Raw genomic sequence first — 22,207 nt, forward strand, 5'->3', positions numbered from 1 at the left:
TTAGAAACTGAGTTGGCTGTTGGCCTTGGGACTCCTCATGCTATTGAATCAACATACAAAGAAGGAGTCACTGTTATGGGCTGAATGTTTTTATCACTCCAAATCTGTATGTTGAAGCCGTAACCCAAATGTTATTGTGTTGGGAAGTGAGCCTTTGGAACTAATTAGGTTTAGATGGGGTCAGGAGGGTAGAGTTCCCATGATAGGACTAGTGTTCTTTTTTTTTTTTTTTTTTTTTGTCTTTTTCTGAAGTGAGAAGCGGGGAGGCAGACAAACAGACTGCCGTATGCACCCAACGGGGATCCACCCAGCATGCCCACCAGGGGGCAATGCTCTGCCCATCTGGGCTGTTGCTCCATTGCAACCGGAGCCATTCTAGTGCCTGAGGCAGAGGCCATGGAGCCATCCTTAGCGCCTGGGCCAACTTTGCTCCAATGGAGCCTTGGCTGCAGGAGCGGAAGACAGAGATAGAAAGGAGAGGGGAGAAGGTTGGAGAAGCAAATGGGTGCTCTCCTGTGTGCCCTGGCCAGGAATTGAACCCAGGACTTCTACACGATGGGCCGATGCTCTACCACTGAGCCAAATGGCCAGGGACAGGACTAGTGTTCTTACATTTCTTTTTGTTTGTTTGTTTTTTGTTGTTGTTTTTTTTGTATTTTTCTGAAGTTGGAAATGGGGAGGCAGTCAGACAGACTCCCACAGGCGCCCGACCGGGATCCACCCAGCATGCCCACCAGGGGGCGAATGCTCTGCCCACCTGGGGCGTCGCTCTGTCGCAACCAGAGCCATTCTAGCGCCTGAGGCAGAGGCCACAGAGCCATCCTCAGTGCCTGGGCCAACCCTGCTCCAATGGAGCCTTGGCTGCGGGAAGGGAAGAGAAAGAGAGGAAAGAGAGGGGGAGGGGTGGAGAATCAGATGGGCGCTTCTCCTGTGTGCCCTGGCCGGGAATCGAACCTGTGATTCCTGCACACCAGGCTGATGCTCTACCACTGAGCCAACCAGCCAGGGCCATCTTACATTTCTTATATTAAGGGAAAGAATTGAATCCAGAGGCCCATTCTCTCTTTTTCTCTCTTTTCTCTGTCTAAAATCAAACAATTAAAAGAAAAAAACAACAACTCTACTTCCTTGCTATGTGGGCCTCTCAGAGACTGCTTGAGGGTCCATTGAACATGGCAGCTGGCTTTCCCCAGAGCAAATGGTTTGAAAGAAAGAGAGAATGCATGCCAAGGTGAAGGTTAGTCTATTTGTAACCTAATTTTGGAAATGTATATTATCACTTCTCCCATATGCTATTGGCCACTCAGACCAATCCTGCTACAATGTGAGTTGATATATATGAGGTGTGACTTCCAGGAAATGAGGATAGTGGGGGCCAGCTATCAGTTGGTTCCCACCAACTGGGATTGTAATTATTTTAACACTAAAAAATATGAAGCAAATGTGGTAAAAAAAAAAAAGTTAAAATTTGATAAAACTGGGTTATACTTAAAAAGTATTCATTATAGCCTGACCAGGCGGTGGTGCAGTGGATAAAGCGTCAGACTGGGATGTGGAGGACCCAGGTTTGAGACCGCGAGGTCGCCAGCTTGAGTGCAGGCTCATTTGGTTTGAGCAAAGCTTGGACCCAAGGTTGCTGGCTTGAGCAAGGGGTTACTCAGTCTACTATAGCCCCACGGTCAAGGTACATATGAGAAAGCAATCAATGAACAACTAAGGTGTTGCAACAAAAAACTGATGATTGATGCTTCTCATCTCTCTCCCTTCTGTCTGTCTGTCCCTATCTATCCCTCTCTCTGTCTCTGTAAAAATAAAATAAAAGAAAATTTTTTAAATAAAAGTATTCATTATATTATTCTCAATAATTTTCTCAATGTGTATAATATTTCATCATAAAAATGTCTTCCCTAGTTGCCAGATGGGAGGGGGATTTGGAAGACTTGGTTAAAAATGTGAAGGGATTAAGGTTTTTTACTGGGAAAACCCAAGGGAATCAATTGAAAATAGTTTGGGCTATTTTTGGATATACATGAACTGGGACATAAACAGTAAGTATGGATACACACACAGGTCAGTACAAATTGGCCTCACCCAGCAGTGGTACAGTAGATACAGCATTGGCCTGTACTCTGAGGACCCAGGTTCAAAACCCTGAGGTTATGGGCTCATCCCACTTGAGCGTGGGTTCACTAGCTTGAGCACTGGGTTGCTGGCTTGAGCCCAAGGTCACTGGCTTGAGCAAGGGGTCACTGGCTCAGCTGGAGCCCCCCCTCCAGTCAAGGCACATATGAGAAAGCAATCAATGAGCAACTAAGGTGCTGCAACGAAGAACTGATGCTTCTCATCTCTCTCCCTTCCTATCTTTCTCTCTCTCTTTCTCTCTCTCTCCCTCTTGCAAAAAATAAAATAAAAAGTACAAATTGGTAGTTACAAAACAGTCACAGTGATGTCAAGTACAGCATAGGGAATATAGCCAATATTGTAGTAATTTTGTATGGAGCCAGGTAGGTATTAGATTTATCGGGGGGGGGGGGGTCACTTCATAAGTTATATAAATGTCTAGCCAATGTTGTACACCTGAAACTAATATAATATTGAATGTCCAATGTAATTGAAAAATAACAAATATATTAAAAGTAAAATAAAAATACCTCCCCTTTACTAATGCTCGGAGGAAGAGCATAGCTCAAATAATGATAACAATGAATTGTGAGGACAATATCAAGGAACAGTTAGGCAGCCTTGGCTGGATAGCTCGGTTAGTTAGAACGTCATCCAGATACGCAGAGCTGCCGGTTAGATCCCTGGGCAGGGCACTTACATAAACAGATCAATGTTCCTGTTTCTCTCTCCCTTCCTCTCTTCCTCTAAAATTATTTTAAAAAACAAACAAACAGGCATCCTCACAAAAAGTACAGCCCTTGTAAGTAAGAAAACTTCAAGAAGTGAGTAAACTAAGGATGGAAGAACCAAAATAGGAGTTAACTAATAATAATTCCTTCTTAGCATGAAATCCTAGTGGAAGGAGCCAAGGCAGAGTGGATACTGTGGAAAATTAACTCGGTGATGTAATGTACAATTTCAAGAACATCTCCCAGAATGAAAAGAAAAAAAAAAAACAGAGATAAAAATGATTGGAGAGGAGGTAAAATAAATAGAAGACACAATCACCCGATTAATATTTAAAAAGTCACAATAGAATAGAAATACTTGTCAGCTTCTTAAGGTAAAAATGGTGTGGGTGTACAGATAAACATAGCTAATACACTTGAAGCAAAATCAAGTCTTTACTCACTTGAAAATGGAACATTTGTGGCATTCTCTACTGATGCGGAATATCAATACACCAAAGATGATGACTACGATATTATTCAATAAAGTTTGGAAAGTTCTCATCAATGTAACAAAAGTTAAATAAATATTTGGGAGGAAGAAGAAAAATATCATTATTTATAGAGCATATGTTTTTTTACTGGGAAAACCCAAGGGAATCAATTGAAAATAGTTTGGACTATTTTTGGATATACACAAATTGGGACATAAACAGTAAGTATGGATACACACATAGGTCAGGAGCTTTTCCGTGTACTTAAAAAAACCAGTTAGAAAATATAGAGGGAAAAACGATCCTCCATAGTACATGAAAAATATAAAATATCCAAGAAATAAATTTAACAAGAAAAGTGTAGAGCTTAGATTAAGGAAACTGACAGAGGGAAAAAAGACTCAAAGAAATGTAGCTATTCCATTTTCATGGACAGAAAGACAATACAGAAAAACTGTCAATTCCTTTATAAATTAATCTGTACATTTAATGCAAATTCAAAAACACCAACAGGATTTTAACATTTAGCAGAATAATTCCAAAGGTCACTTGGGAAAAAAACACTATTATACCCATAAGAATTTTTGAAAAGAAATATATATATATTATAACACCATGATAACTAGAACCATACTACACTCTGGACATACAGGCCTAGTAATAAACAGAAGTGCTAACAGAGGAGATTAGAAAGTCTAGAAATAGACATACTTTTATTATGTTAACATTCTCTGTGTCAGTGATTTTCAACTCTTTTCATCTCATGGCATACACTAATTACAAAAATTCAGTGGCACACCAAAAAATTTATTTTTTGCTGATCTGACAGAAAAAAAAGTATCATTTTGATTCATTCACACCAGATTGCTATTGTTTTGTTGGCTGTTGTCATGTTTTTATTTAACAATTTAAGGGAAAAGAGGTCAGTGCCCTTGACTAAGTAGTCAGGTATTGCATGTTTTAAAAATTCCTGCAGCACGCTGGTTGAAGATCACTGTTCTGTGTTAAAGGTGACATCTCAATGTTGGAAAGGATGGATTTATTTGCCAATTGGATTAGACAACTTCCTAGTTATTTGAGAAAAAAAATAAAATTAGATTCTTACCTCATACTACATACCAAAATAAATTCCAGATGGAATAATGACTTAACCACAGCACTAGAAAAATATAAGTTTATATATATGTACGTATAATTTTGAGTTGGAAAAAGACTTTCTAAGACAAAAGATACCAAGGACAATGTTAAAAATGAGAGTGATGGATTTTACTCTGCATAATTTAAAAATTCTGTGGGCATAAAAATTGCTAAGAAGTTAAAAATCAAATGAAATTCTGTGAGGAAATATAATATTTGCAATATATACTAATGGACAAAGAGTTAAAATTCTTAGGCTATAAATAGCTCTTAAACTCATAAAGGAAAATATGGACATCCTAATAAATAGACAAGAAATACAAACAGGAAATTAACAAAAGAAATCCAAATGGCCAAGAAATCTATAAAAAAAAAAGTGTTCAATATCACCAGCAATCAAAAAAATGTGAAAAAGAAGCCTTTTTTTTTTTTTTTTGGTATTTTTCTTAAGAAGCTGGAAACGGGGAGAGACAGTCAGACAGACTCCCGCATGCGCCCGACCACCCGGCACGCCCACCAAGGGCGACGCTCTGCCCACCAGGGGGCTCTGCCACTCCGGGGCGTCACTCTGCCGCGACCAGAGCCATTCTAGCGCCTGGGGCAGAGGCCAAGGAGCCATCCCCAGCGCCCGGGCAATCTTTGCTCCAATGGAGCCTCGCTGCGGGAGGGGAAGAGAGAGACAGAGAGGAAGGAGTGGGGGGTGGAGAAGCAAATGGGCGCTTCTCCTATATGCCCTGGCCGGGAATCGAACCTGGGTCCCCCGCACGCCAAGCCGACGCTCTACCGCTGAGCCAACTGGCCAGGGCCAAAAAGAAGCCTTTTAAAAATAACTCTTCAGGGTGAAAAAGGTGAAAAAAGTAAGATGTACAAATTGGTAGTTACAAAAGAGTTGTGGGGATGTAAAGTCCAGCACAGGGAATAGGGTCAATAATATTGTAGTAACTGTGTATGGTGCCAGGAGGGTACTAGAGTTGTCCAGGGGATCACTTCGTAAATTATATAAATGTCCAACCACCATGCTGTACACCTGAAACTCATACAAAATAATATTGAATGTCAACTGTAATTGAAAATATTTTTTAAAGATTCTTACATGGAAATTAAAAAACTGACTGTATCAAAAACATGGTTACAAGCCCTGGCTGGGTAGTTCATTTTGTTGGAGCATCATCCTGATACACCAGGGTTGTGGGTTCGATCCCCAGTCAGGGCACATACAAGAATCAAACAATAAATGTAGAATAAATTGATGTTTCTCTCTTTTTCTCCCTCCCTGCTTCTCTCCCTCTAAAATTAATTAATTTAAAAAAGAAATTATGTAACATATTTACAAGTATGTGTGTGTGTGTGTAGAAAAAAAGTCTAATAATTGATACACCACAATATTTTAGTAATTTATAGTAAGCCCTGGCCGGTTGGCTCAGTGGTAGAGCATTAGCCCAGCGTGTGGAAGTCCCAGGTTCGATTCCTGGTCAGGGCACACAGGAGAAGTGATCATCTGCTTCTGCATGCCTTCCTCTCTTCTCTCTCTCTCTTTCTTTCTCTCTCTCTCTCTCTCTCCTCCTCCCACAGCCATGGCTCAATTGGTTCAAGCAAGTTGGCCTTGCCTTAGGAACTAAAATAACTCAGTTGCTGAGCAAGGGAGCAACAGCCCCAAATGGACAGAGCATCCCCCAGTAGGGGGCTTGCTGGGTGGATCCCGGTCGGGAGCATGCGGAAGTCTGTCTCTGCCCCCTGCCTCTCACCTAATAAAAAAAATATATATTTATAGTAGTTATTTCTGGACAATAGATTATAATTTTCAATTATTTTCTTATCTGTAATATCTAATTCTGGAATATATATCATATAAATTTAAACTTTTTATTTTATTAAAGATTTTTTTAATTTTTATTTATTTATTTTAGAGAGGCGGGAGAGAGAGAGTAAGGGAGAGAAGCAGGAAGCATCAACTCCCATATGTTATGCCTTCACCAGAGCAAGCCCGGGGCTTCCAACTAGCAAACTAGCAACCTCAGCATTCCAGGTCAACGCCTTATCCACTGTGCCACCACAGGTCAGGCTATTTTATTAAATTTTTTTTTTTTTTTTTTTTTTACAGAAACAGAGTCAGAGAGAGGGACAGACAGAGAGGAATGGAGAGATGAGAAGCATCAATCATTAGTTTTTCGTTGCGCATTGCGACACCTTAGTAGTTCATTGATTGCTTTCTCATATGTGCCTTGACCGCGGGCCTCCAGCAGACCGAGTAACCCCTTGCTTGAGCCAGCAACCTTGGGTCCAAGCTGGTGAGCTTTTGTTCAAACCAGATGAGCCCGCACTCAAGCTGGCAACCTCGGGGTCTCGAACCTGGGTCCTCAGCATCCCAGTCCGATGCTCTATCCACTGTGCCACCGCCTGGTCAGGCTTATTAAAGATTTTATTTATTGATTTTACAGAGAGAGGAGACAGAGAGGGGAGTGGAGCAAGAGTATCAATTCATAGTTGCCTCACTTTAGTTGTTCATTGACTGGTTTTCGTATGTGCCTTGATCGGGCAAGCCCAGGGTTTTGAACTGGTGACCTCAGCATTCCAGGTTGACACTTTATCCACTGCACCACCGCAGATCAAGCAATTTAAGCTTTTATTAAGCAATAAAAGATGTCATAAAAAGAACCCCAACAGATTTGACTACATAAATGAATAACATTTATTTAAAATTTTAATAGGTCAAACTCTAGAAAACATCAGACTCCCCCAATATTCTTTCCAGTCACTACCTACTCTCATACTCTCAAGAATATCTATTATCCTGACTTTTAACTCCATAGAAGAATTAGTTTTGTACCTATACAAAGGAAACTAGTCTTTTGTGTTGGATTTCTTTTACTCAATATCATCTTTATGACAGTCATCTATATTTTGCTTTTGTAATTGTAGCTAGCTCATGTATTCCAATTGCTGTATTAACAATGAATATGGTTCATGATTTTGCCCCTAGCAGACACTTGGCAATGTCTTCAGACAGTGTAGCTTGTCACAACTTGAGGCCAGATGCTACTGGTAAAGGGATGCTAGCCAACATCTTACAGTGCACCACAGAGTTATTTGCCCAAAATGTCACTAGTGCCTGCTCTATAGTATTCCACCAGGTCACACCATAGCCAGCCATTCTTCTGTCAATGGGGACACAGAGTTTTACAATGGCAAAAATTGAAAACAGCTTAAAACATTCCCATATTATGGTTTGTCTAAATGAGAATGTGTTATGCAGTTATAAGACTTCACATTTACAAAGAGTTTGTAATAATATTTTAATAGCTTTAATTAACATTGGATACAAAGTTGTATACACAAAACATCAAATAGGGGAGTGCTTCTGTCATGGTGTCATATGAACAACACAGGATCCAAAATAGTGTGGACACTCTGCCCCCTCCTGTGCAAAACTGATCCCTAAGAAAGAGCCCAGAAGGAACAACGTGGGAATGTGGCAGTGATTGCTGTGGGGTGGTGTTGGGGCTGAGACAGGCCTGTATATTGTACTTCTTGCGTCTACAGTTTTCTAATTTTCCAAGTTTCCCATTGCTATAATGTTGAGTAACAAGAAAATAAAGAATTAAAAAGCAGCTACTCACAACCACTCATGAGCTCACGGATGTCTGTGGGTGAATCAGTCTATAGGACGTAGGGGCTCACCAACACCGTCTCCACTGGGAATCCTTTCCCAGGGTGGCTACCGTGTCTTCCTGGGCAGGCCAAGGTGTACTCACGTGCTCTCTCACAGGTCCATGCCTTTGTGTGTGCTGCTGTCTTGGCCTGGAGGGCCTGCCCTCTTTGGTCAATCTGGTAAGCTGCAGTCATTCTTCAAATCAGAGTTTTTGTGATGTCTCCAGCAACCTTAACTTGGCTTCCACCTCCTGCTGACCACTCCTTTTTCTCTGCCAGGTACAGCTTTTCATACTGTACTGAGCACTACACTGGATGTCATATCCCACAGTAGTCTGTGAGCCACTGAGAGAGTCCTAACATCCCAGGACCTGACCCAGTATCTGTGGCAGTAAACTTAGGGGCTGCCTGTGAAAGTCTGAAGAACCTGGGGCGACTGGGGCTCCATCAGGACGGCTCTGAAACAGAACTAGAATGCGACCCTAATGAAACCCAAAGCACCTGTACTTTTTTTGAAGAATGATGACTGGTATTCCTCCCTCCCTCCCTCCCTCCCTCCCTCCCTCCCTCTCTCTCTTTCTTTCTTTCTTTCTCTCTCTCTTTCTTTCTTTCTTTCAAGAGAGAGAGACAAACATACAGACAGGAAAGGAGAGAGATGAGAAGCATCAATTCGTAGTTGCGACATCTTAGTTGTTCACTAATTGCTTCTTATATGTGCCTTAACTGATGGGGGCTTCAGCTGAGCCAGTGACCCCTTGCTCAAGCCAGCAACCTTGAGCTCAAGCCAGTGACCTTTGGGCTCTATCCAGAGACCATGGAATCATGTCGATTTCATGCTGAAGCTGGTGATTCTGCACTCAAGCCAGATGTGTCTGTACTCAAGCCGGTGACCTCAGGGTTCCAAACCTGGGATCTCAACATCCTAAGACAATGCTCTATCCACTGCACAACCACTGGTTAGGCTGGTATTTCTGGTTTCTAAAACAGTGCTGGGTACATAAGATTTTGATAGCAACTAGTGGCTTGCAATTCAATTCTGGTTCTATCTACCTGGAGCTAGTGCAGACCTCGCTGGTTAAAGGGCTGGCCCACAGCAAGCCTGTCGTCATTTCAGACCCCTGGCTACAAAACTGGGGATTCTCATGGTTTCCCTCAGGTTTGGTGGTTCTCTACAATGACTCACAGAACTCCGGAAGGTGCTACACTTACGCTCACAGTTTTATTGTAAAGAATACTGATCAGGATTGGCCAAATGAAAAGACACGCAGGGTGAGATCGGGCAGGGTCCAATTTCATAGCTCCTTTGTTCTCTCTCCATGGAGCAGGGTGCATGACCCTCCAACGTATCAATGTTCACCTAGGAAGCACCACTGAGTTTTCCTGGGGTTTCAGTAAGTAGGCATGATAACTTAAATAATGGACAGCCCAGGGAACCCAATCTCCAGACTCTTGCCCCTCCCCGGAGGTCCAATTGGCTCAAAGTCTGGACCGTCTAATTACATGATTCATTGGTCTTTCTGGCCCCAGGTCCCATCCTTAAGCGATCAAAGGGGTCTCTCCAAGAGTCAACTCATTAGCATAAACTCAGGTGTCACCCTGGAAGCTCACGGATTACAAAGACATTTCTATCACTTAGGAAATTCCAAGGGCTTTAGGAGTTTCATGCTAGAACCTGGCACAAATTCTTTCTTATACAACACATAGTAGATACTCAACAAATATTTTTTTTTTAATTTTTTTTAATTTATTTATTCATTTTTAGAGAGGAGAAAGAGAGAGAGAGAGGAGAGAGAGACAGTGAGAGAGAAGGGGGAGGAGCTGGAAGCATCAACTCCCATATGTGCCTTGACCAGGCAAGCCCAGGGTTTCGAACAGGCGACCTCAGCATTTCCAGGTCGACGCTTTATCCACTGCGCCACCACAGGTCAGGCAACAAATATTTGTTAAGCAGAAAGATACACCCAAAATACCAGATATGAGCAGGAAAGAGGAAGGCAGTTAGGCTCTTGGATTCTGCCACCTGACCCATGTACATATATGCCTATTATGAAGATGGACACACTAGGCTATGAGAAACCAATACTGTTAAACATTCCAATCATATGACAAACTCCTCATGCTCTGGTTTATATTACCAAGCACAATATGATAATTTGGCCTCCCACGTGACTTGTTTATAGGAAGAGAATGCTAGCCAGGCTGACATTAGCATGTGCATCTGCCTAACTTGATTTTTTTCCCCAAATAATAAGAGAAATTTTATTTAGAAAGTTACAGAGGTAGTAGAAGAGCCCTTGGAGTTTAGGAGAGAAAAAGGCGGCACTCTGAGTTGACTTCTTATCATAAATTAATAAAGGGGTGCCTGACCAGATGGTTGCGCAGTGGATAGAACAGGGGTCAGGAACCTATAGCTCGTGACCCAGATGTGGCTCTTTTGATGGCTGCATCTGGCTCGCAGACAAATCTTTTTTTTTTTTTTTTTTTTTTTTGTATTTTTCTGAAGCTGGAAACGGGGAGAGACAGTCAGACAGACTCCCGCATGCGCCTGACCGGGATCCACCCGGCACGCCCACCAGGGGTAATGCTCTGACCACCAGGGGGCGATGCTCTGCCCCTCCGGGGCGCGTCGCTCTGCCGCGACCAGAGCCACTCCAGCGCCTGGGGCAGAGGCCAAGGAGCCATCCCCAGTGCCCGGGCCATCTTTGCTCCAATGGAGCCTTGGCTGCGGGAGGGGAAGAGAGAGACAGAGAGGAAGGAGGGGGGGAGGGTGGAGAAGCAAATGGGCGCTTCTCCTATGTGCCCTGGCCGGGAATCGAACCTGGGTCCCCCGCACACCAGGCCGACGCTTTACCGCTGAGCCAACCGGCCAGGGCCGACAAATCTTTAATAAAAAAAATAATAACATTAAAAATATAAAAGTCTCATGTACTACAATCCATTCATTTCCTACCGCTCATGTTTATGGTTGCGGATGGCTGGAGCCAATCACAGCTGTCCTCTGGGACACCAAATTTTTATTGGATAATGCGTAAGGTACACTGGTCATTGTATGGCTCTCACGGAATTACATTTTAAAATATGTGGCGTTCATGGCTTTCTCAGCCAAAAAGGTTCCCAACCCTTGGGATACAGCATTGGACTGGGATGCAGAGGACCCAGGTTTGGAACCTGGAGGTTGCTGGCTTGAGCGCAGGCTCACCAGCTTGAGCGCGGGGTCGCTGGCTTGAGCCCAAAGGTCACTGGCATGAAGCCCAAGGTCATTGTTTTGAGCAAAGGGTTACTGTCTGCTGTAGTCCCCCAGTCAAGCAACCAATGAACAACTAAGGTACCACAACGAAGAATTGATGCTTCTCATCTCTCTTCATTCCTGTCTGTCTGTCCCTATCTCTGTCACTAATTAATTAATAAAGCGGCATTCTGGCTTCCATAGACCAGTCTCTGAGCTCTTTCTGCCTCCCATCACTCATGTGGTTTGGAACCCACAAGCCAGATGCCAGCCCTGAACCCTGGCAAGTTCTTCCAGGCTGGTGCCACTGGGGGAGTCTCGAGGAGTCCATGGGAGCCAGCCAGCTGGTCTCTGCCTCTACATTTCAAGGTGTGGGCTGCAGAGTCTTCATGACATTCCTGCAACAGAAGACTTTCGGAAACACCCCAAACTGGATTTGGGTGACTCAAATATCATCTTCAGCAGGTATATTTGAGATGTGGTTGTAACTGTGAAAGCTTAGGTCTATTTAATTTTATTCTACTTGACTTAAAGAAAAAGCATGTGACAGAAGGGGATCTGAGGGCATCAATAAGCTGGGTCCCCAAAACATAAATCCCAATGTTTATCTGGTCCTGGCCAGAGGCTGGAGACATCAACTGCTATACACAATCCCTGAAGTTTCTGGAGAGATTTAGTACTCTTCTAAAACGTGAATGAGAAAGAGTAGCCTACCTTCAGCTTTAATTCAATTTAGCACTCAAAACACAGCCTTCTGATTAATAATTTGATCTCTGAATCACCTTTAGTATAGCCTCTCCATTGCATATTAATAAGTAACATTCTGGTTGATACATCTGCTTTTTATGAGTTTGGTTAACACGAGTCAACCCATGAATCTGATCCATTGACATATTCTGAGTTTCAAGCTGAGGAAAGCTGAGAACCAGGCTACAGAAGATAGTGACCCCCTCCAACATACTGTCAACCTGTGACTAGACAGATCCTCTCTAGAGGAACATATTTACCTCACTGTATCCCTCAAAACACAATACACCTAATTCAGGAACCATTCTACAGTGGTCCTGAATAATGTTTTCTTTGGATGCCCCCAATGGCCAGGAGCTCATTGTCACAACCCTTCAAAGCAGTCTGCTTTCTTGGTTGTTAAAATGTTCTTTCTTAAACTGAAGTTAAACCTGTCATTTTGTAACTTCAACTTACAGGTTCTTTCATAAAACACAATTTTTTGTGTGTGTCTAGGCACCCTATCCTTGGTTCCTTCAAAAAGACCTTGAACATAATGAAATCCAGCCCTCTCATCACCCCATTGTTCTCCTTCTAGCTTTCCAGTGTCTTTCTGAAAAACATGATCCCCCAGATGATTTTTGAGACATAAGATATTAATGCAGCAGCCCTAGCTGGGCAGCTCAGTTGGTTAGAGCATCATCCCTGTGCACAAGGGTTGCAGGATGGATCCCTGGACAGGACATATGTAAGAATCAATCAATGGCTTGACCAGGTAGTGGCACAGTGGCTAGAGCATAGGCCTGGAACTCTGAGGATCCAGGTTTGAAACCCTGAGGCTGCCGGCTTGAGTGCAGGGTCACCGGCTTGAGCATGGGATAATATATATATGACCCCATGGCCACTGGCTTGAGCCCAAAGGTTGCTGGCTTGAAGCCCAAGGTCACAATGCCTTGAGTCCAAGGTCGCTGGCTTAAGCAAGGGGTCACTCGCTCTGCTGTAGCCCCCCCAGTCAAGGCACATATGAGAAAGCAATCAATGAACAACTAAGGTGCTGCAACAGATAACTGATGCTTCTCATTTCTCTCCCTTCCTATCTGTCTATCCCCTTCTCTCTCCCTAAAAAAAAAAAAAAAAAAAAAAAATCAACCAATGAATGCATAAATGAGACAGCAAATTGATGTCTCTCTCTCTCTAATCAATCTTTAACATTTAAAAAAAGATATTAGTGCAGCCAAAGTTTGTTATTTCTTTTAGCAGCTACAACTCACTGTCAGCTCAGATACTTCAGATAAAATAACTTCATCTCAATGCATTTCCCCTTCCTTTTGGATTTGAGGCTGTTGAAATGAGATACAGGTTGGGAAGGCTGCGGGTTTACTATGTTGAGCTTATTTCTGCCCTTGATGAATACTGTTTCTGTTCAGTCTGAGGAAGAGGGCCCTTAGTGCAGACCCAATATACAGAGCTGTTTCAAGAATTCAGACCTAAGCAGCGAATGAGTTTTTCTTAGAAGGAAAAAAAATTCACCTTTCTCCAGGAAATGAGCCTTCACTGCAGATCTGGGAAGGTGTTTTATTCATCTTTGTCCCCTAGCACCTGGCTGGTAAATGGCTTGATGAATCCTGCCAGCTAGATACCAATTTCAACTGGTGGGGTGGGGTGGAAAAGAAAAGCTGTTTTTGCTGATGCCGTTTTTTCTTCTGGTTCTAGAATATAAAAATTGTATATGCAGTAAAATGGTTTAACCAAACCTAGGATGTGGTCACTTGTTTCTCTTGGAACTCCTGACACCTTCTGGGGTGAACATTCTGTCATCTTAGATTTCCCCCCTTCCACAAACCCAAGCTGTCTTAAGCACTAATATGTCTATTTGTTGTAGACTTAATCTAGAAAAAACCTATTTATTCTCCTCAACCCTGTCCTTCAGCCCCTTAACACCCTTATTCCACTTGCCACCCCACCCTCTCCTGCCCCTCAGCCCAGTCCACAAACCGACGGGGGTTTAAAGTTTAGGATTTGATGTCATCCTTGGGCAGAGACCACAGGACACACACTTTTCAGGGACATCTTTGGGAGGCCATGTGCTGTCCCCCTTAGGAAGTGGGAGAAATCCCTGCGGCTCTGATTTGTTCCAATGGTCTGTCCAGTGAGTGATTCCCGTTTCCCCAAAGGCTGCCCCTCATTAGCATGAAGGGGATGGGGGGGGTGGAGAAGGGATGTGGGGAGAGAAACAGCAAAAAGCCCTGGTTCAGTTTTAGAGCCTGGGAACCGTGTCTACAAAAATGACAGCTAGAGCTTTCTGGCTCCTCTGTCTGATCATTGGGTCATCTCCTGAAGCCCCAGTGGCGGAGAGAAAAGGTAAGATTGAGGAAACGCTGAGCCCTGGGAGAGGGGCTGGGAGCCGGAGGGGGGGGGGGGGATGAAGAGACGGCACGGGACGAGAAAAAGGTCAGAGTTTGCCAGAGGGGCGACTCCGGGTCCGCGTTTATGTTCGTAAGGAGCAAAATGTGTCCCCAGGGTTCTGTGTGTCTTGGCAGCCTTTTCGGGAAGAAGCCAGTTCAGCTACTGAAATGATCTGGAGCGAGCCGGGCAGGCTGGGGAAAACTGCATGTTAAGTAGTTGCTCCATCACAGAGCAGGGAAAGTGTCAGAAGGGGTCGCAGCATGCCTTTTGGGAACCGCGTTGGCCGGGCTCGCAGGACGCAGCGGCTGCGGGCGCCCGAGTCCCGCTGGCGATCGCAGCGCTGGTGCACCCACCGGGGCCGGAGACGCAGGGAGCCGTCATCCGACCTTCTTCCCCTCTCACTGCACCCCTAGCACATGGCCCTGCCACACTTGAGCCTTTAAAACACAGTTTCATGCATGAAATGAAAATAAGTTACTGAGGGAATGCAGAAATAAGGGATTTTCTGTGGGGAGGTGTTTTTGTTTTGCTTTTTAGGGGATGTTTTGTCCGATTCACTATCTCTGGGAAAATAGCTTCCACACCTCACAGTGCAATTTACTGTGGGTTATTTTTCCACATGGAAATGGAATGACTTCAGTGGAATTTAACCCCAAATATCGGACAATCTTTCCCATGACAACAGATGGTGGTATCAATAGAGAAGCGGTTGTGAGGTCAACAGTTGACTGTCAGGAATTGGATATCTACCAGAACTTGATTCAGCTGTGTAGGGGACAACGTTGACCATGATGAGTCAGAATCAACCTCTTTGCAAAAACATGAACTATCACCAGCTATTATTGTTGAAGGAAAGCTGATTTTAAAGGAGATTGTCAATTTGGCAAGATACATCACTTTAAACGAAGTGTTGCAAGAGCTGCAAATGGGCAGATCTAGCTCGTCAATGCAAGAGGAGAGAAATGCCTGAAACCAGCCGTTAAAACAACAGCAAGGGAAAAATAAAGACAGGTTCCTGTGCCAGTTTGGAGGGAACCCGGACCCAGGCAAACAGGGAGCTGATATTGTGTAACTGGGCATGGAAAGTTGCCCAGCCTCCAAGTTGGCTGAAGTTTGCTCACCAACCTGTCTGCAGCTCCGGAGAAAATAATTAATAATTTTAAAATTTTGTTTGCATGCCTTACCATTTAGGAGGTTGTCCATCATCCAAGGAAGGGAAATTGTAAGCGATGTGTGTGCTTTTATACTTAACCAGGGGCCTCTGCCTCCCAGCCAGGCTTTAAAAAATCTTTCTTAGCTGTGGTTTACTAGTAGTAAGTGGTGTCCAAGAAGCCAGATAAAAATCCACTCACAAATGCTCGCTTCTACAGAGACCAAGATGACAGTGTAAATATGGATGGGAAAACCAAATAGTTCTGTTGTCAGGGCGTTGAAACAATTAGGAGAACCTGTAATATGAGACCTCTCCCCCTGGGGTTTGTTCTCGTACTTTCTCAACAAACTGGACACAGCCAAGAGGCGGATGTTTATATAGATATTAAAGAAAGGGCAGAAAGAGTTTGTTCTTCAGCTAGAGTTGTCAGTTATGTCTGGTCCCAGAACAAATCATTTAAAAAAGCTATAGATTTGGAAAGGTTCTCTAACAGAAGGAAATGTTTCTACGTGGTAAGAAAGATCTGCCTGGCCGGCCTGTTCTTAGAGGGCGAGACGGTCACCTCCGACTTCCTCTGAGCCCAGAAGATGGACCAGAAGCTGAGGTCTCCCTTCCCAGACGACAGGGGCGCGCCTTCCCCGTCCCCTCCGTTCTCTTCTTCACTCCCGGCCTCCTGGCTCCCCTGCTCCCGCAGGTGCTCGCTAAGGCGGGCGCTGTCCCCCATGTGCTCCCGCCCCCAAGGCGCCGCTCCTTTCCCCCACCGGCCGCTTCTCCGCGGCCCGCCGCCCGCCCTCCCGCTCAGTCTCCGGGTATCTCTTCTTCCCTCCCTGCAGCCTCGCTGCCGCATGACAGGAGCGCGGACCCAGGCGGCGGTCCGAGCGCGGAGGAGACTCCGGAGCTCCGGGCGCGGCCAGTTCCCGAGGCCGCTCCTCCCGCCTGGTCGGGCCCGCGGCGCCGGAAGCCCCCGCTGTCCGCGGAGAACCGGGCCGGCTTCCGGGAGGAGGCCGCGCGCGCGCCCGCCGGCCCGCCCAGCCCGCGCCTCCCGCAGGCCGAGAACCGCGCGTCGCCGCGCCGCGCGCCTGCGCCGGAGGACTCCCTGCGCCGCTCGCGCACCCGGGCCCTGCGCTTCCCAGCCGCGCGCGTCGCCGCCGCCGCCCGGGCCGAGCCCGCTCACCCCAACCGCCCGCGCGCAGCCGCACCGCCTCCTGTGCCGCCGCCGTCGCCGCCGCCGCCGCCGCGCCTCGGCCCCCCACGAGGAGACGCGGAGCCGGGTGCCGAGCCCTGCGCGCGCGCCTGCGGGGCAGACCTGGACGAGCGCGAGTCATTCTGCGCCAGCGAGTTCGGTGAGCCCCGCCCCGCGGCTCCTCCCGTGCCGCCTGCGAGCCCTTCCGAACCGGACGCTCCCGGAAACCCACCCGCTCGGTCCTGCAGGGCCCAACCCGTGGGGGCCGGGTCGTGATCTGTTCGACACGCACTGGGGAAAGAAAGAGGAAGTGAACGTTATGCATTTGTCCAAACTCTTTGTTCTCTGAAAGCAGCAGTGAACGGGATCGTGCATGATGTGGACGTGCTCCGCCCAGGGATCCAGCTGGTGACTCTGCTGGTGGACCGGGACGGGCTGTACAAGACGAACCGCCTGTACATCGCTCCGGACGGGTTTTTCTTCCGAGTCCACGTCTTAGCCCTAGCCTCCTCGGCTTGCAGTAAAACCTGTCCAGAATTTAAACCTGGTATTGAAACTAATCTAACCGGCCATTTTTATATGTACCTGTACTTTAATGTCACCGTTTGTAACGTGGGTGCCACAGCTTGGTCTCTATTGGTAATCCCAACACCTTTGGTAGGCAGGGGTATTCCAAAATGAATAGAATGTAGACAGGTATTATTTCCGCCATCAATCCCGGACCCAGGGGATTTAAGCTCCATTAATGCCCCACCCTAAACACCTCCAGTTAAAGGTGGGAACAGCACGAATTGGCAGCAAGCAGACACTCAGTCAATATTCGTTGACAAACTGAGTGTACGAAGGAATATCGTTGCCAGAAAGGATGCATAAGGGGCTGTATTTAAACTGAGTTTATTAGTCTTCTTTTGAGGGGTGGGGCACAGGATACTTTCTTGCAGTCTTTCAAGAGATGTGCTCTGGGAAATACTGATACATTGTATAAGGAAGATACTTCCTTCTCTAATGTTGACTCTACAGGCTGATTATAACTGGTTATCTTCTGAAGGTCACTATTAGACTGTTTCCACCTGTTGTCTGAGGTTTAAATGTCTGAGTCAGTATATAGGGCAGGGGTCGGGAACCTATGGCTTGCGAGCCAGATGTGGCTCTTTGGATGGCTGCATCTGGCTCGCAGACAAATCTTTAATTAAAAAATGTTAAAAATATAAAACATTCTCATGTATTACAATCCATTCATTTCCTACCGCTCATGTTCATGGTTGCAGATGGCTGGAGCCAATCACAGCTGTCCTCCAGGACAACACCAAATTTTTATTGGATAATGCTTAACGTACACCGGTTGTTGTATGGCTGTCACAGAATTACATTTTAAAATATGTGTTCATGGCTCTCTCAGCCAAAAAGGTTCCCAACCCCTGATATAGGGGGTCCTTGGGTTATGACACAGTTCCGTTCAGACGACAGTTACGTAACCAGATTTTGGTGTAAGTCAAAACACACCCTACCCAAAGTCACTTACCTATCCTAACAGTTGTAAAATCATAATCTAGAACAGAAAAACACAACTAAGCCACAGAAAAAGGAAAAGGACATAAAAATACTATACAATGTACTGCTTATTTTTCCATCCTGCGCAACCAAACTAGTTTGCTCACATAGTCTATAAGCACAACGTTAATGGTAAGCAGAAACACTCATGTCTCAATTTTTTTAAGTTTTTATGGGAGTGAGGGTCATAAGCTCGAAACGTCGTCTGTAGAGGCTGTTGTAACCCAAGGACCCCTGTGCTAGACTCAAGCTTAGGCATTTCTTAAAAATCTTACATTTTCTTACTTCATGGCATTTAAGACACTATTAATTTATATTTTGGTTATTATTTTTTTCAGGCAGCAGATATATTGTGATGGGCCATATCTACCATAAGAGACGGCAGCTCCCTACAGCTCTGCTCCAGGTCCTAAGGGGGCGCCTCCGACCAGGGGATGGACTCCTTCCGAGCAGCAGCAGCTATGTGAAAAGGTTTAACCGAAAAAGGGCTGTGCAAGTTCAAGGTGCAGCTCACACCCAATGTTTGAATTGACCATCCTGGCATTGCTGGACCAGAAGAAATTTGGAATTGATCAACAAGACAGGAAAGGTCTATCTTCATGTAATGAATAGGATATTTCTTAGAAGAGAGCACAGGGCTCCTTTATAGGAACTAGTTGCATAGTTCCGACTCTAATAATGGTGAAGTTGTCACCTTATTCACAAAATGCTTCTTAAATGGTATGCGTCTGTGCTTGGTGGCAAAGTTATCCAACTAGTGCCAGTTATGCACACAGCTACTGACCTGTCCCATTAACAGATCACTGCTTCATGCTGTTTATTTTTAATTATTTTAATTTAAATACATTCTCAGTAGAAATAGTTCACAAAAAAACATTTCCTTGATTTAATATACAACTTTGAATAGTTTATATCACATATCAAACCAAATTTTATACCTATACCATCACATTTTTAAGTTCTGTACATAACAGTAAGTGCACTAGTCAGACATGTATGATGTCATATTGATCAAACAGATGGGTCAGAGCCCAAGACAAGGTATAAAGTTTTACACTTAAAGAATACTAAAGGGTTTAATTCAAGCACATTATTATTCAGACAAGTGTTTCTGATGGACCAAAGTGTAAGATAGTTTATTTTCCTGCCTCCTTGCTCCTAAAATTGTATGTTTTGGGCTGAACTGGCAGCTATCCCAATGCTAAACATATTCTGATGTCATTTTTTTTCTATTAAGATCAAGTCTCATGTTTGTAAAGCAGTAAATCTTGCCTTGAAATCAGATCTTGGATGCACCTGTTTTTTTTTTCTTTTAGTGTCACTGAGCCTCAAAGGTTTGGGAGAAGGCCTCCCTCAAACTTATTCCACAAATCCTAGAGCCAATATTCAATGACAGTTGAATGCAAGCATGTGCATTTCACACATTTTCCAGTTGGATTACAAAAGGTTTCATCACTAAATTTAATATTGATTTTTATACTTGAGTTCACAAAGATATTAACAGTTTTTTTCCTCTCAGTTCATCTCAAACACTGACTAGACACTGATAACCCACAGTTGAAGATCACCACCCAAAGAAAGATAAAAAGGAACTACATTAAAGAGAGAAAACAGCCTAGTTGGCCTTTTGTAACGGCCAGATAGCATTGTAGTGCACCAAGACAAGACAATAGGGACACAAGGGAAGCAAACAGCAGTACCCTAAGATACTAAGATAGAGTATCTGATTGTGACAAGACACCCGCTTACCTTATTTGTCCCAAACATGGGGCAAAAAGATAAAAGTTGAGGCTCTCATGATTATTCCATGGTTAGAGCAGTACTGAAAAAAATTTTTTAGAGAATTTTCCAAAAATGAGTCTTGCCCAAACATATTAAAAATCATACTATATGAACTATTCGCATCTGAGTATGCAGTGAATGAAGAGCTTCCGGGTTAGTTTTAGGATAAAAACGCAATGTGACAGCAGTCACGAAAATCAAAGCCTAATTTTTAAATATCACAAGGCTAAGTGGTGATCTTCAGTAACATGGTAGGGAAATTAAAAAAATGGCCAAATAAATGATTGGTTGGGTGCTCAGATATTAGAACATAAAGAATTTTAAGTAGGTCTTGTTTGAAAGAGAAAACACTTCCACATACCTGAAGGTCAGGGTTTGATTAGACTGAGTTGATAACACTAGTTTCTGAGATTTGGAAACACAAAATATGCCAGAACCACGTGACCTGCGTGATGCTGGAGGCCACACAGTCAGTACATATGCCCAAGCAGACACAGCAGGCCAGCCTTTTGGAAAAATTAAGGCCACCGTTTTAAGACCAGGCTTGCAATGAGTCAGGTGAAGCTCAGATGACTAAGAGCATTGGTGGGCATGGGCATGGGCATGGGCTCAGGAGATGGCAAAAGATTGGGAACTCTAGGTGAGCAAAAGAGGTGAAAAAGAATCTCCTTTCCAATATTCAGTCAGTACACTCTTGAATTTTATGGAAAATCTTAATTAGCAAATTCATTGTAGTTCCTCTTCCTTTTGGCCTATTGATAGATTTTCCTCAGCACATGTATTTGTGCTCCCAAGACCAAAGGGCTCCGTGCACAAGCAGTCTCCCAACAATAAAATACTCTAGTGCACCCTCCTTCCAGTTACGCTACTAAAATTCAAAGGAAAAATGTTACTTTCTTGGGGAGTGGGTAGGGCAAGGTCCATAAAACATAAACCTTTTCAGTGCTATCTCTTACTGTCTTTCAAAGATATCGCTTGGCATTGTTTATTTAAAATCATGTTTAAGGGTTAGCAAACACGTCTATGCAAACACCTAACAGACCCAACATCTAAAATGCACAGTTTCAATGTCAGGAACAGGACTTTATCATATAAAAAATATAGCCTACTTCTTCAATTGAATTTGGTCCCAACTGGATGGGTGTGATCTTCTAAGAAATGTCTTTTTTTGGTATCTTATTCTAAGTATCTAGAACAGCGGTTCTCAACCTGTGGGTTGTGACCCTGGTGGGGGTCGAACGACCAAAACACAGGGGTCACCTAAAGCCATCAGAACTTCCCCCCCGCCGGGGTCGCGACCCACAGGTTGAGAACCGCTGATGTAGAAGGATCTCAGAATGTTTCAAATTATTAAAAATCCTCCTCAGCTGCCTCTGTCCAAGTCCTTACATAAGACATCACTTTTCCCCTGAGATCCCACCCTTCTCATTTTAAGGACTACAAATCTGAGACTTATGGTAATGGCCTCAATCACAAAAAGGGGGAGTTCTGCATAATCATGGAGCTCTGTCTAGCTCTGTATGTGTGCAGACTTAAAAGGTCACCGGGCTAGCTCTTGAATATCAGAAACACAAAAGGTGCAGGGAGTCTGCCTAACAGAAATGAACAGGAACAGGGAAAGAAGTTTTATTTGCACATCCTAGAAAGGCAGGTTATAAACAACAGCAAGTGTCCAGGTCTCTAAAAAACACACTAAGCCACTTGAACTACAGAAAGGCAATTGTTTTACTTTAGAAAATATCTCTTTAAAAGTTCACTTTTTAAAACCTACCACTGCAGGACATTAACTAAAATCAAATCCTGCAGAATTTGGAAAGGAGAAAAAAAGCCTTACCAATATTATGAAAATACTTTTCACGAAATAGTTTCAAGGATTGTGAATTTGGCAGATGAAACCTATTGATATACATTAAATATATTTACATGCCCAAAGACTGGGTAGAAAAGCCTAACAGTATCACAAATGTACATTCTACTACTTGGATTATTGAAAGCAAAATAGCTGCAATATGTGTATCTTACTGAATAGCAGAAGCTTGTGAAAGAATATGCATAAAAAAGCAGCTTTTG

General features: G+C 44.1%; 1 protein-coding gene across 1 annotated transcript; it reads left to right on the top strand.

Annotated features, from left to right (window-relative positions):
• The first annotated feature begins 14,264 nt into the window (after positions 1 to 14,264).
• C6H17orf58 (chromosome 6 C17orf58 homolog) lies at positions 14,265 to 19,639 on the top strand. The gene is made up of 4 exons (XM_066235084.1): positions 14,265 to 14,423; positions 16,455 to 16,964; positions 17,160 to 17,351; positions 18,694 to 19,639. Exons 1-4 carry the CDS (start codon positions 14,348 to 14,350, stop codon positions 18,885 to 18,887), a joined length of 972 nt encoding a protein of 323 aa, XP_066091181.1. The 5' UTR covers positions 14,265 to 14,347; the 3' UTR covers positions 18,888 to 19,639.
• Positions 19,640 to 22,207: the final 2,568 nt, after the last annotated feature.

Source organism: Saccopteryx bilineata, chromosome 6, assembly GCF_036850765.1.
Source record: "Saccopteryx bilineata isolate mSacBil1 chromosome 6, mSacBil1_pri_phased_curated, whole genome shotgun sequence".
NCBI lineage: Eukaryota > Metazoa > Chordata > Mammalia > Chiroptera > Emballonuridae > Saccopteryx > Saccopteryx bilineata.